This window comes from Patiria miniata, unplaced genomic scaffold (genome assembly GCF_015706575.1).
Source record: "Patiria miniata isolate m_02_andy unplaced genomic scaffold, ASM1570657v1 HiC_scaffold_9, whole genome shotgun sequence".
NCBI classification, from domain to species: domain Eukaryota; kingdom Metazoa; phylum Echinodermata; class Asteroidea; order Valvatida; family Asterinidae; genus Patiria; species Patiria miniata.
The window spans coordinates 26,447,343-26,462,913 of record NW_024037076.1 but is presented as its reverse complement, the minus strand read 5'-3'; the positions used below and the strand labels follow the sequence as shown (position 1 = coordinate 26,462,913).

The following is a 15,571-nucleotide window of genomic DNA, read 5'->3' as shown; positions in this document are numbered from 1 at the left end:
GCAACGAGACTTGCTACCAAAATTGGACGGAGCAGTCTGATTGGGTAAGAATCAAGAAAATATGAATATTCAACAGGCATCTCTTAGCCGATGCGTTTTGGCTTGCACGACGACACACACAAGTTTACATACGTACGTATATATACACTAAGACTACACTAACATGCCGCGATAATCGGGTGTTTACGTACGAAAGCCCACTAGCGCCACTGCAAGTATATATGTTGCGGATTATTTAATTCGTTATTACGGATTATTAATTCGTTATTACGGATTACTAATTCGTTATAACGGATTATTAATTCGTTATTACGTATTATTTAATTCGTTATTACGGATTACTAATTCGTTATAACGGATTATTTATTCCGTTATTACGGATTATTAATTCGTTATTACGGATTACTAATTCGTTATAACGGATTATTAATTCGTTATTACGGATTATTTAATTCGTTATTACGGATTACTAATTCGTTATAACGGATTATTTAATTCGTTATTACGGATTATTAATTCGTTATTACGGATTACTAATTCGTTATAACGCATTATTAATTCGTTATTACAGATAATTTAATTCGTTATTACGGATTACTAATTCGTTATAACGGATTATTAATTCGTTATTACGGATTATTTAATTCGTTATTACGGATTACTAATTCGTTATAACGGATTATTTAATTCGTTATTACGGATTATTAATTCGTTATTACGGATTACTAATTCGTTATAACGCATTATTAATTCGTTATTACAGATAATTTAATTCGTTATTACGGATTACTAATTCGTTATTATGGATTATTTAATTCGTTATTACGGATTACTAATTCGTTATAACGGATTATTTAATTCGTTATTACGGATTATTAATTCGTAATACTCATACGTTAATACTCATACGTTCTGAGTCATTACTCGGCAACGAATTAATAATCCGTAATAACGAATTAGTAATCCGTAATAACGAATTAAATAATCCGTAATAACGAATTAAATAATCCGTAATAACGAATTAAATAATCCGTAATAACGAATTAATAATCCGTAATAACGAATTAGTAATCCGTTATAACGAATTAATAATCCGTAATAACGAATTAAATAATCCGTAATAACGAATTAATAATCCGTAATAACGAAGTAATAATCCGTAATAACGAATTAGTAATCCGTAATAACGAATTAATAATCCGTAATAACGAATTAATAATCCGTATAATAACGAATTAAATAATCCGTAATAACGAATTAATAATCCGTTATAACGAATTAATAATCCGTAATAACGAATTACATAATCTGTAACATATATACATGCAGTGGTGCTAATGGGCTTTCGTACGTAAACACCCGATTATCGCGGCATGTTAGTGTAGTCTTCACCAAACATTCTCAATCGCTTACATCAAATTTCTTCGGATTTCCTATCGCCCAACGTTAAAATGGAGGTGTTGGAAGCTAGCGCCGAAAGGTATCAGGTTCCATTGGAGTAATTGCAGAATACCCCGCCACTCGGAAATACACCCCTAAATTCTCTGGCTACGAGGTTGGAATCACTAGAAAAGAAACAATTCAAGTCCATGCCAGCTACGCGGATACTGAGTGGGGGTCCATTATTTGAGAACGAAGCAACACAAAAGGAATGGGAGTTGCTGAAAAAATTCTAAGTCCAAACCAACTACCCTGTTGGCGGCTACGCGGTTACGAAGTGGGAGTGCAATGGCGCATTGACCATGGGTTGCGAAAATACCAGCTAGCCCCTTTCTGTATCGACTTCATAAGGGAAGGACTATATCACGTAATGTAGGCATACTTTCTTCACTCACGAAGCCTTTCAAGCTTGAGTAGAATACCACCACAATATAATTACACATGATTCAACTAATTAAACCAACATGATGAACTAGGGCCATTGATCAGTGCATAGCGGTTCTGTAACCTTAAAAATAGGCACAAACCGCGAACGAGTACGAGTTCGTTTTCAGGGTGACACATAAAGGTGGAATATAACCACATAAAGGTAATATGAAATTTCAGGCAAAACTATGTCAAAGTTAGCCGAAAATCGGCTAAAACGGTCACTATGCAGGGTGATCAGTTAAAGGGAATGTACATCATTGGCTTTTGCTGTAATTTTCAGAAATGAACTATTTGGGGGGTTAGTATAATAGATCAAATATTGTTACACTGACATGTTTGAAGTTTTGTGTTCGAAAATGCTGAAAAAACCAAGAAAACAAAAATACTACTAAGCCTTACCATTTCTTTTGGCCGTTATTTAAGAATCGAATGTACACCTAAAAACTATCGGCCCTCGCTTTTGTTGATATAAAATATGATTTTGTTTGACAGGCCGTAATAACACTTTATATTTGTCAAAAGCAGTTATTTTTGGTATCAAAATAAAGCACACGATTTCAACTTTTCACTTATTTAGCCATCTTGGCCAAACAGTGCGCACGCACGTATCCAGGTACTTTTGTGTTTTTCTGTAGTCTCGAATACATCTCGTAAAAACTCGCGTACGCTTTTGGGCTATGTGTGCGTGACCTCAGGACAAGAAACTGAGGTCAAACAGGGCTGTGTGCGGGACATGACGTCGACACGGGGCTTTGTTATCTCTATGACCAAGGTCATATAGCACCCGATTTCCAACCTCGTGCCCCGAGGTGCAGGCTGGCCGACTGCGCGCTTTGTCTGGTTTACAGGGGCCGGGTCATTTTGACCTCAAAGGATTTGATGATGCAAGACGCGTCTGATACCCGACAGTTCAGTGTTCAGGGATGTTCAGACACAGTCATAGTTCCGAAAGATTTTGATTACTTTCATAGTCTGTTTCGACCAGTGAAAATTAGCATCTCTCATGAATTTCTCAGCGAGTAACGACTACTGCGGGGATGGCAGATTCCTCCAACATTCCGTCATCATGCAACACATTGACAAACTGGAGTTGAGACCAGGAGACACGGTACTGGACGTGGGATGCGGTACTGGGGAAGAAACCAAGTCAATGGCAGGGAAAGTCAAGAGTGTAACAGGTAAGATTCAGTTCCATTCCTCGGCTTCTGCGTCGCCAGCTGCTCCAGGGTAGCCCAATAAATGTGGCCAATTTACTGGACTACCTCCGTAAACAAGGGCCACACTTCCACATGTACACAAACGTGTCGAACTTTGTCAAATTTTGATTTTCACAATGTCAGAGATGAAACTTTTTCGATTTTAATCGGAAATCCGACTTTTTGAATTTTCTAACGAAATTTTCAATTTTCTTACAATGTGTCCCACAAAATTTGATTTTGTAACGATTTTTTCACAAAATGTCATTTTATTTCAATCATAATTTCGAAGAAAAGTTGATGGAAATGGCACGTTAAAGTCATCGCGAACGTAGTTTTTAATCTCTTTCACCAGTCGTTATTGGAGTGTTTCAACGGTAGAAACACAGGCCATAACGCTGATCGGACATATAGAAACGTATTATAGTTTTGTTTGTACAAGTGTATTGTACATGTACATGCATGTACTGTACATGTGTGTAACTGCAGCGCGGCCCAGATTTCGGACACGTATTTTTGTTCGACGTTTCCGATTTTTTTGCCATATGCCAGTTTCATCTCCGTCACATTTAGGCTTAGTTGGTAGGGTTTTTTTTGCTTTAGAAGCATACTCACCCTCTTTATAGGCTAATCAGAAAGTGCTGCCATTTTCAGATGTCTATTTTTCGTGAAATTTCCAGATTCATTTGCACATGTTTGTCGAAATTTCAACATGAAATTTCACAAAAATTAGACATCTGAAAAATGCAGCACTTTCTGATTAGCCTATAAAGAGGGTGAGTATGCTTCTAAAGCCAAAAAAAACCTACAAACTAAGCCTAAATGTGTAAATCAAAATTTGACAAAGTTCGACACGTTTTTGTTCATGTGGAAGTGTGGCCTTTGTCAGGGGCGACAATCGCTTCTCAAAAGTGGGGGGGGGGGGCATACCTTGATCAGAACTGATGGCAGCGCGAAGCGCGAAGCCCTTACGGCGTGGGGTTCGGGGCTCGCTTAAGGGCCCCCCAAAAAATGGATTCTAGATGCTCTGTGGTGTGATCTGAAGCAATTTCTTACCACTTTTCTCCATGCCTTAACTAATATTTTCGTAGCAAAAGATAATTATTTGAACATCGTTGTCGAGGTTCAGTAGAGTCATTGAATCGGCTACCGGTATTCTGAGCTATAGGCGTGGGGTTCGGGGCCCGCTTAAGGGCCCCGAAAACAAAAATGGATTCTCGATGCTCTGTGGTGTGATCTGGGGCAATTTCTTACCACTTTAACCAATAATTTTCTTAGCAAAAAATAATAAATTAAACATAATTTTCGAGGTTTTCTCAGCTAAAGGCATAAGATAATTATTTGAACATCGTTTTCGAGGTTGGAGTCATTGAATCAGCTACCAGAATTCTGAGCTACAGGCGTGGGGTTCGGTGCCCGCTTAATGGCCCCGGAAAAAAATGGAGTCTAAATGCTCTGTGGTGCTATCTGAGGCAAAAAATTATTTCTGACCACTTTAACCAATATTTTCTAAGCAAAAGATGCTTTGAAGTACATAATAGGGCCCTGTAAATGAGACACGAGTTCAAAAATCTGGGGGGACATTTGATATTGTGTCCCCCACCCTTCAAAAAGTGTGTGTGTGTGGGGGGGTTCCCCCCCCCCCAGGATTGACGCCCATGGCCTTTGTTTACGGAGGCAGTCCAGTAAATTGGCCACATTTATGGGGCTACTCCAGGGAGGAGGTGTTGACGCACCTATTTTTCCGGCTATCGTAGGTGGATTTTTTTGTGAGTTTGTTTTCTCGAGAAACTATATGCGAGCAGCTATATAGCCCATAAAGCCTCCTATGATATGCACGAAATGCCGACTTTTTAGACACCCCCCTCCCCGTACGTATGGCATACGCAGTGTCCCCCCCCCCCTCCCCCATTCCATAAATTGGGGGGAAAAGGAAGATATAGATGTCCTGTACATACACTGTATGTTTTCGGTGTGGGTATTCTTGTACAGTATAATGTACATGTACATCTATAGTTCATGTACTCAGATACATAACAGGGTTGAAGTATAGTGACTCCGTGCAGGATTGCTTTAGGAAGTATAATGTGCTCGAAGTATCCAACATCAACCACATGCAAACTGCGGTATTTATGTATAATTACCACAAAGGCAACCTTCCTGTTATTTTTAACAATTTCTTTTCAATTAGCAACCACACATATAATATTCGGTCCTCGAAACATAAATACACTCAAGTTAAATGTAAAACCACAGCTCTCCAACACAGCATTCGCTATCAAGGCTGCAAACTCTGGAACGGATTGCCATCTTTCATTTTTGAAGCGAAGTCTTTAACAGAGTTTTCAAAACATTGTATAGAAACTACTTGCAAGGAAATTGATTTTGTTTATTTTGTTTATTACTACTTTACCACTCTCACAGTGTTTACATTGTACATTGTTTTATACATACATTCTTGTCTTTATTAAGTTAATGGAACATCTTAGGTTGGGGTGGGGTAGTTGGGTGTAACGGGAACACTTGGGATTTTCTCTCGGGGGGGGGGGGTTAAAAGGGAGTGTTTCATAAGTCCTTGGACTTCTTACAACTTCCTTATAACTTCTCTGCTTTTTATTTATCTTTGTTACTTATCTTTGTCATTTACTTTTATGTTTTGTTTATCTATTAAGTTACGTACTTAAATATGTTTTCATTATGAAGTTATGAAATAAACTAGATTGATTGAGTGAATGTACATGTACATTTTGTTGTTGTACACCACACAGCATTACGAATGCGTAGTACGCTTGCTGGCTGATTGTTGAAAGAGTCTTTTATTTATTAACGTCACGGTTTGCACATTTTTTCTCCAGCAGTGATCGTCAATGGATCACGATTATAAGGGAAAGTTACGTTTATTCATAAGAAAAGAACAACGTCACACCATTGTTGTTACTTAATGGATATTTAGTGCAATGAACTATATGGGCTCGCCAATTTTTCACCGAATATTTTTGTTCTCAAAGTTTATCGTTGGGATATAGTTTAAGGGAAAACAAGACTCCGACAACCCAAGTGTCTTTCACCATAGAGCAAGGAACTTGCTCTATGCTTCCACAAAGTGTGATAAATATTCATGTCAGAATCGGAGGGAGTGCAAGTGGAAAGAATTTATAATGGGGGCGTGTGTAAAATTGAAAAATCACCGCTCGTGGGAAAAAACCAGGGGGGGTGGGGCCGGATATTATTCGATGCTTGGGGGCGCTGTTCAAATAAAACTATAATACGTTTCTATGTACAAAATAACCGCATTTTAGGGCCAGTTCCGATGGTTGCCGGTTTTTGTTTGGGGGGGGGGGCAATTCCCCCATGCGGCCATTCCCCATGCCCCCCCCCCCCCCCGCCCTCCCCCGTCTTCCGGTGGCGCCGCCACTTGTGATTAGAACATTAATAGAGTTTGTAGTTTTAAATACGGCGTGTCCTGTCTCACCATTCTACCGGTCTTTTAAACACGTCTAAAAGACGTGTACACTATCCTCCAGATAAACTTCGCACAAAATACCGATCGTTCCACAGGAGCTCGCATTTGGGCATCAACAGCAATTTGAACCTACACCAAAAACCCACTTATACTATCATGTCCCATGGCGATTTCCCATGGGATCGCCCGATGGCAATTCCCCATGGTGCTATGTGGGGTTTTTGATCCCATGTACCACATGGGATTTTTCCCATAGGACTTTTCCCATGGAATTAACCCTATGTATCACATTGGATTTTTCCCATGGAATTAACCCCATGTACCACATGGAACTTTTCCCAAGGAATTTTCACCATGAGGTTTTTCCCATGGCTGGTTTCAGAATATATACCTTAATTTATTTCCCCAGTACCTTTCCATAGCAATATCAAATATTTGCGTTATGTTTTTACCCGATGTCAATTATATTCACACGTGAGGAGTGGCCATCTTGGGACTCGGAGGGTGATTGTCCCACGTACGGCAGCTAGGGGAGTGTCGAAGCTCTCTATGACTAAAAAAATATATATCCGGCTTCAATACCACTTAAAAGTTGTACCATAAAATCACAGTATCTTCATAATTTTTGATAATAAATTGTTTTCAATAATAATAAATGAATTAAAATTATCCACATTTTTTTTTAAGTGCCAAATCTTTACATAAAATAGACTGCATTTTTCATTTGACTTAACCCTAAAGGGGCCGGGGGGCGGAATCCCCCCCCCCTCGCCTTTTTCCGCGATAGCCTTTAAAAAAAAAAATTCGCGACCCGAGCTGTTATGACTTTTTAGCCTCGAGCTTTGCGCATCTTTTGACACCAAAAATATAAAAATCGGTGGTGCCATGGTGTTACAATAGCTGTCCATGGTGTTCCCATTGGACACCATGGCGTTACTTTGACTATACATGGCGTTCAGATGGGCCACCATGGTGTTTTAAAAGACCACCACGGTATTTAAAGAGACCCACCATGAGACCACATGGTGGTGCCAAGGGTTAACAGTAGCTGCTCATGGTGTTCCCATTGGGCACCATGGCGTTTCTTTAGCTGCCCATGGTGTTCCCATGCGACACCATTGGACACCATGGTGTTTTAAGAGATCGCCATGGTGTTTTAAGAGACCACCGTGTGTATCCCTTTGATTCCCATGGGTTCCCCATGGGGTCCCATGGGGATCCCATGGCTTCGCCATGGGACATTTTTGTAAGGGCAATCAGAGTGCCTTAACTCTGTTCCCCTTCCCTTTAGGTATTGACGTTTCAGAGGAAATGATAGCCGTGGCCGTTAAGACCAACTCGGCACCAAACGTAGCATACAGTCAATGGGACGCCCGAGCCGTGGGGGACAACCCGGACTGGCGAGAGAGATTCGACAAAGCTGTCTGTTTCTTCGTTCTTCACTGGTTTCCCGAGCAGACCCAAGCGCTCCGTAGCATCTCGGCGTGTCTGAAGCCGGGCGGGCAGGCACTATTTATCATCGACAACCGCGATGACCTCCTCATGCTGCACCAAGCGACTTCCTTCTTGAAAAGTCACGAGAAGTGGGGTGCTTTTGTCCAGGTATAATTAGACAATTATCCTTCCGAATGCACTTGGATCGAGCTTTTTGGGGATTAGTTTTGTTGTTTGGTTTGCGTATAGATCGAGATGCATTCATAATACGGGTCGAATCTCAGTCCAATGAAAATTGTTAACTATACAGTGTCGCTGATTTCGTCTTAACATGCATAGAACAGCATAACCAACAGCATAGAAACAAGTACCAAGTGGTAGAACCCACGGCGGTCGGGTCATGAAGACGGCTTTCGGCACCGTCCACGCACTCGGGCCGGTGTAGCATGAATTTAGGTTTTATGAAATACGGACTCATTGGTGGTATTGCGCATGCTCATGCATAGATAATAGGAGAGGGACCGGTCACGTGAGAGGGTTTAACCAATAAAAGGGAAAAAGAGTCCGATTTTCATACGAGTCCGATTTTCATGTGACAGGGGCCGTACCGGTACGTACCTGGAGAGTACAGAAAACGAAAACGAGTGTGGTGTGATATGAGGCAATTTCTGACCACTTTAACCAATTTTTTTCCAGGTGTACTCATTGCCTGCCTTTATTGCGACGTCACTTAAAAAAAAAACCAAAACAGGGGTTCGTTTGGGGGCGAGGGGCATGGCCCTCCGCCCCCCCCCCCCCCCCCCGTATCCGCCCTTGCAACCAACCAACCAACCAACCACCCACCAACCAACATAAGCAGCTCAAGCCCACGGCGTGTTTCACACCGTCGTGAGAAAAATTGAAAAGCGGATGTTAGTGTTCGCTCGTACCCCCGCCCTACAAACAGGACGCTGGGATACTCTAATGAATTCACGCTCTGATTGGTTGGGCGTGACCTGTGACCTGCGCGCATGCACGATCATGACTCTGCAAGGTTTTAAACGGTCGTTAAGACCGAGTCACTACTCTTTTATTCCAGTTTAGAGGGGTTTTTGTTGAAAAGCGAAATAATGTAGGAAATTCTGTAAAACTTATCTTTGTTGTAAATTTACAAATCCCGTCACTTGCTCAGGCTCCGTTTCGAATCACGAACGGTCGGATTGCATTATACGACGCTCAAAATTGTGTCCACATGGTCCGCAATGAAACAGAAATCACATCCGGTATGGAACGTGTGCAGTATGGGACGTTTTCGGATAGCATTTGCGCACACTGTTGTCTAACTGCGGTCTTGAACAGCTGCAGCCAGATGCTTTATACATAGGTCATAGATCACTTCATTCACAAGATTTTGCGAAGCTCATCAGCGTATCCCATGCGTCCTGTTTGCAGGGCGGGAGGTACTAACGAAATGTTAGGTTGGTGGCTCTGTTTCCTGTTGCGGCTACTAGATGGTGGTCTGGCCGCTTGTGTCTTCCCCGGGGTGGTACTTGGGGTATGAGGGGTCCCATATGTGTGTGACAGTTCATACCCTCCCTCATCTCTAATAAGAGTTGATCGTCGTCTCCTTATCCCTAGACTTTCCCGCCAAATATCCTACATCGGGGAAACGGGAAGAAAATTTGGCACAAGGTTCGAAGAACATAAGACCGAAGTAGAAAAGCTAACATCTGGAACCATGACGAGGGCGAGAAAAACATCAACAGTAGGGAAAAATACAAAATCGGCCATAACAGAACACGCTAGAGACAACAATCATGTGATGAATTGGGCAGATAGCGAAATCTTGCACAGGCTTGAGGGCGACAAATTTAGACATTTGATACGGGGAAGTCTATGGATAAGGAGACGACGATCAACTCTTATTAGAGATGAGGGAGGGTATGAACTGTCACACATATGGGACCCCCTCATACCCCAAGTACCACCCCGGGGGAGGACACAAGCGGCCAGACCACCACTTAGTGGCCGCAACAGGAAACAGCGCCACCAGCCGACTGGTGGTGCTTCGTTCTGAGGATGACTAGTGAAACTAGTCGAAACGTAAACGAAACTACGTAAGTAATTGGCTGTGTTTATAGAAAATTCATTTACAAAACTAAATCAATGTTAACTAAAGAGGTGTAAAAATCACATGCCGGCCTTTTTGACATGGACAGAACGGTAACAGAGGTATTGCCGTGGCTTTTGTCTTTCAGGACTACAAGTCAACAATGTTCGTGTGGAACCTATCGGTTCAAGAAACGCAGAAAGTCTTCAAAACGTGTGGCTGGGCCGAGGCTAAGTGTAAAGTGCGGAGACACGAGCTGGTCATGTCTGAAATTCAGTTAAAATGTAAGCTTTTGCAAACAAAATGGATTGCTTTCGAACCACACGTATGATTAAAAGAGTGCAATCAACAATTTCCTTTTAATACCAGTACCAGTGGACGAAGTCGAAGAGGCTATAGCAGTATCAACGATATCAACCGAGGACGTTTTAGCCCAGACTTTCAAAAGGGCCTTATTTTTGTCTCGCCTGAACTTTGTTCAGGAAAGAGACTATGCAATCACTTTGTCTGTCCGTGTGTGTGTGTGTGTGCGTTTGTTTATGGTGTAAATCGAGGACACACACGTGCAACATCATCGATGAATCGAGGGCAGAAACCGAATCGAGGACTCCTCGGTTGGAAAACGTGTACAAAACCAATGAGAGCTGTTGCGAAAAAAATAAAGTACAAACACAGGAAAAGGGAAGAGGAACAAAAGAAAATCCTGGATTTACACCATCATCCGTCCGCCATACGTCCGCGATTGGGGTCGTGTACAAAACCTATGGGAGTCTTCCTAAAAAGTTAGAGTACAAACAAAAGAGGGACAATAGGACGTCCACGATCGACGGTGAACACGTTTGTGTGCGTGAGTTTGTCTTACAGTCACTATGAGGACTTGTGAACAAAAGATGTCCACATAATGCAGGTTGTGTTGACGTTATGTGGACTAAGCCGTGTCCACATAAAGTTTTGCCCTCTCTGGAAAACAGGTTTAGAGGCAGTTTTGGGGTTAGGTTTATCCGTGACAAAATGAAGAGAAACACTAAAGGGAGTCATAGAAAAAAAATTGTGGTTGAAAGAGTTTTCATAGTTTAAGTAAAGTTATTTTTTTTTACCGAATTTTCTTAACTACACGAAAACAAAGGAATGTCCACATAGCGTATGTAAAACAAAGGTGTGGGTGTGCGTGTGTGCATGTATGTATGTAGTATATAATGTATGTGGTATTTTGGTTAAAGTTTCGTAAAATTGGTCTCATTTCAAAACTTGACAACCTTCATATGATACTGATGTCAAAGGTCACATACCAAGGTGAAAGGTCACATACCAAGGTGAAAGGTCATATGAGGTCATATTGTTTAATTGGCTGAACATGTAAAATTGGTCTCATTTCAAAAGTTAAAGTCCAATTGGAACCAAACTTGGGTCGTAGATGCAACATGGCAACTTTCATACAATAATGAAAAAAGGTCACATACCAAGGTGAAAGGTCATATGAGGTCAAGTTGTATAATTGGCTGAACATGTAAAATTGGTCTTATTTCAAAAGTTAAAGTCCAATTGCAACCAAACTTAGGTCATAGATGCAACATGGGAACCTTCAAATGATAATGATGTCAAAGGTCAATCATCAAGGTCAAAGGTAACTCTTTACAGATAATCGCGAAAGCAGGCGAGACACATGGTTCGAGAACCATCTTGGGTTGTTTTTTTTAGGATTGAGACACTGTAACGACACAGTTATGGAGGTAAAAACAAACGGAATTGAAGTATAAAACGCATGTTGTTAAAGTTTGCCATTATTTAAAACTTACCTTACTTTAATTAACACTTCGTTTGTTTATTAATTTGTAGGCCATATCCCATAAGTTGCGCAGTTTCAGCGCCCTCAATCGCAAAAAAGATGCCTTTTCTCTGCAAAGTGTTTCAGAAAATTGGCGTTTATCTTAAATGTTGCTGGGATTTTTCTTTCAATATAGCATAATTGTTTAATGAACTGGTTTGAGAATGAAGATAAAAAGGAACTGGTTAATTCACTGCCCATAATTAAAGGAACATAGTGGGACCGTAAAATATTTTACTCATTAATTCTTCACCTTGAAGGCTAAGATCGGTGGGTTTTTTTTATCTCCTTATTGACTATCGTGCACACGCTTGTGCACGCGTAAATCTCCTGGATTTTTCTTCTCTCTTTTCAACAGTGGTATTGAAGACATGTCTCGGAGAAACCCCGTTGATACCAACGGCAGCGCTGGAGGATTATTTGCAAGACCTGTGGCAGTGGGCGTTGGATCGCTATGAGGATAAGTCTCAGCCTGGAGATGTGTGCATTCCTGCTGAATTTATGGTCGTACACGCTTGGAAATAAGACAAATTTCATGTGACACTGGCAAAGTAGACCAGCCAGCCGGTTGTTTTATCCACCGTTTACGACCGGCCACGTGACGGGCTCCCGACCAACAGGAATAGGAACTGCCTTAGGTATTTATGAATTGTACCTGGTCTCTCCATGCCACATTGGTGACTGCTGACTGTTGGGGTTTTTTTCATGTAAACGTAATAAACTAGCACAATACGTGGTGATAATGGCAAAAAAGTGGCAATCCTAGTATATTCAAATATCGATCCTACGATGTCTGTCTGTGTGTCACGGAAGCTGCGGTCACACAACTGGAAATGGCGGTCGCACAACCGGAAGTTTTAGGTCACACATGATGTCTGATGTAAAAATTCATCTTGAGTATGCTAGGCGCTACACATGTGAGGTCTGATGTAAGAGATACATCCACAACGAAGTGCCGACATGGTATTTATACGGACCCCCATTTGACCACCTTTGAAATCACAGTTTGGGACGTGGAAAAGAAAAATTATTCCTGTTTTGCCAAGTTCTTTCTTTCAGACTTTCAATACTTAAGTATTACAACATTATCTCTATGAAAACACTCCAAAACATATCGCTATTACGCAAAATATAACATTTGATGAATATTGTAGTTTTGTAATTCTTTTAGTGTAATGTATTTTTTTTTTTTGGTTTTTTTTTTTTTTGGTCTTTTGGGGTTGCATTTTTAACTCTTTTCTGCTGTATAAGGTCGGTCTTTTTATACATCACGTGTTGTCAGGTTTTTCCCCCTCCATAACATTCATATATAAGCATATTTGTGGGTTTTGAACATGTAAATTAATGCTTCTGGTAATTAGCTTTGGGAGGGTTCATAATGTGCATAAATAAGTAGATTTTTTAAGATGTCGGCCTTTTTATACATCATGTGTTGTCAGTTTTATCTTTCATTACATTCATATGCATACTTGTGGGTTTTTTAATCGGTGAATTAATATTAATGCTTCTGGTAATTGCTATGGGAGGGTCCTTATTTCTTATGCTTGATGACTTTTCAAATTAATGTGACTTATGTGAATGTGTATTTTTAATGATGATATATATATGTGTGTGGCATGGCTCTCTAACGGTTAGGAATGCATATAGGCTCGAACGTGTAACCAAAACTGCTTCTAAGGTGATTGGTATGGATGTTGGAGACCTTCGTGTCATCTTTCAGGAGGTAACACTGAAAAAACTCAAGTCAATCATGCAGGACCCCACCCACCCAATTCATCACCTGGTAACTGTGCAAAAATCTGGGAGAGTCAGGCCTCCACGCACAAATACACAACGTTTTAGAAGATCATTCTTGCCCAACTCATGCCACCTTTTTAATTCCACTTTTAAAAAGATGATTTTATCTTTTTAAATAAATCATGCTTCCACGTACAAATACACAGCGCTTTTAAAGAGATCTACTTGCCCAAGTCATACCACACTTTAATTAATTAATTATCACTTTTAAAAGATGATTTTATTATTTTAAATAAGACTGTATAATGGTGTACTCGTTTGTATTCATATTGTGTTTGAGTGTGATTGTAAGCTGTTTTAATTGTTGTGGATTTGTTCTTGTCTTTTAAACTGTTTTTAACACACGGGGTGTTGATTTTCATGTTTTTAATCATGATGGTTAATAATAAATTGAATTGAATTGAATTGAATTGTGAGGTTTATAGTCTCTTATGTATGCTGGGACCCATGGGAGACCAGTGGATTCCACTGAATGGGCCACCCAGTTGAAATTAGAAATAAGAAATAAATAAATAATAAATAAAAAGGTCGCAAAACTGTACGTCGATCGTACGATATTAAGAAACATGACTGTATGTTAAATGAGGGCGCACTGTCAGCAACGTTGATTAGGCCCGTAATCGGGGCACCAAGAAATTTGAGGGGAAAAATTGCCTCAACACAACAAACGTACTTTTGATTTTCTGAGGTCACGCAAGGTACGCTGGTACTCTGAGTCATGCACGTGCAAAATGACAGGAGCCGTCCGGGTACCCATATAATCGCGTGCGCCGGGATATATTTCGAGTGCTTTACGGCGCGCCTCAACGGCGAAAGCCATGGTCTATTACATTTGAGCAGATTCGCGGATTAATTATGCCATAGCAAGTCAACCGTGTCTTAATTAACCTTGACCTCTAGATTTTGACCAATCAGCGGGCGCTTTCTATATCGGGTCTTCGGTCATTCATCCGTTGCGCTTCATAGACATGGAGAAAAAAACATGTGTCACGCGCTCTGTATCATGTTACGCGATATGCGATATCATTATAAAATACACCTCGTTTTCACGGGCCTCGCTGTCAACTGAAGACGTGCAAAAGTCACCTGCATTTTTGACAAAGCATGAGGTGTATTCACTATAGTCTTTGTTTTGGTTCTGTCTTTCAGGACTATCCCCACACTTTGGGGACCTATCGGTTCAAGAAACGCGGAAAGTCTTCAAAGCGTGTGGCTGGGCCGAGGCGCAGTGTGAAGTACGGAGGCACGAACTGGTCCTGTCCGAAATTCAGTTAAAATGCAAGATTTAGCAATATAAATAAGGGAATAAATATATGCTTGGTCGGTTTTAAACACCATGTTTAAGACCGGTTGGAGTCTGGATGCTGATAATGTGCACACACGTGCGCATGCCTAAATCTCCTGATTTTGTTCTTCTATTCAACAGTGTTTTTGAAGACATGTCTTGGAGAAACATCGTTATTACCAGCGTCAGCGCTGGAGGATTATTTGCAAGACTTGTGGCAGTTGGCGTTGGATCGCTGTGGGAGTAAGTCTCTGCCCAGACATGTCCGCATCAATTTTGAATTTATGGTCGTGCACGCTTGGAAATAACACGCTTTCAAGTCTTTTTTAAATATATTTATTGCCATCTTTTTTTCAGGCTAAGTCAAGTCTTTCCTCGTGGTTGTAAAAAAAAAAATGGGGAAAAAAAGTATGCTTACTAAATTTTTTAATGGTTTTAAAAATGAACTTGTACAGGGTGAGGCAAAACAATGTCCCTTTAGTCGGGGGTCTTAGGGATATTTGGGTTCAGATTGTTCCAAAAGCACCAAATTTGGCACAGATGTCGTCCATACCATACTATTTCGATTTTGTCTTTCTAGACCAGTGAAAAGCATCCGACATGAATTTCGGCG

The 15,571-nt window shown here is 40.8% G+C and overlaps 1 protein-coding gene across 1 annotated transcript; it reads left to right on the top strand.

The window, feature by feature from the left end:
- Nucleotides 1–2,766: 2,766 nt before the first annotated feature.
- Nucleotides 2,767–13,751, top strand: LOC119720259 (juvenile hormone acid O-methyltransferase-like). Its single transcript, XM_038189881.1, has 4 exons — nt 2,767–3,047; nt 7,820–8,130; nt 10,200–10,335; nt 12,235–13,751. The coding sequence occupies exons 1-4, from the start codon at nt 2,873–2,875 to the stop codon at nt 12,399–12,401; spliced, it is 789 nt and encodes a 262-aa protein (XP_038045809.1). The 5' UTR covers nt 2,767–2,872; the 3' UTR covers nt 12,402–13,751.
- Nucleotides 13,752–15,571: the final 1,820 nt, after the last annotated feature.

Coding starts and splice junctions, on each gene's coding strand:
- LOC119720259 (XM_038189881.1), top strand. CDS start 2,873: ATGAATTTCTCAGCGAGTAACGACTACTGCGGGGATGGCAGATTCCTC. Junction 3,048..7,819: donor GAAAGTCAAGAGTGTAACAG/GTAAGATTCAGT, acceptor CCTTCCCTTTAG/GTATTGACGTTTCAGAGGAA. Junction 10,336..12,234: donor GTCTGAAATTCAGTTAAAAT/GTAAGCTTTTGC, acceptor TCTTTTCAACAG/TGGTATTGAAGACATGTCTC.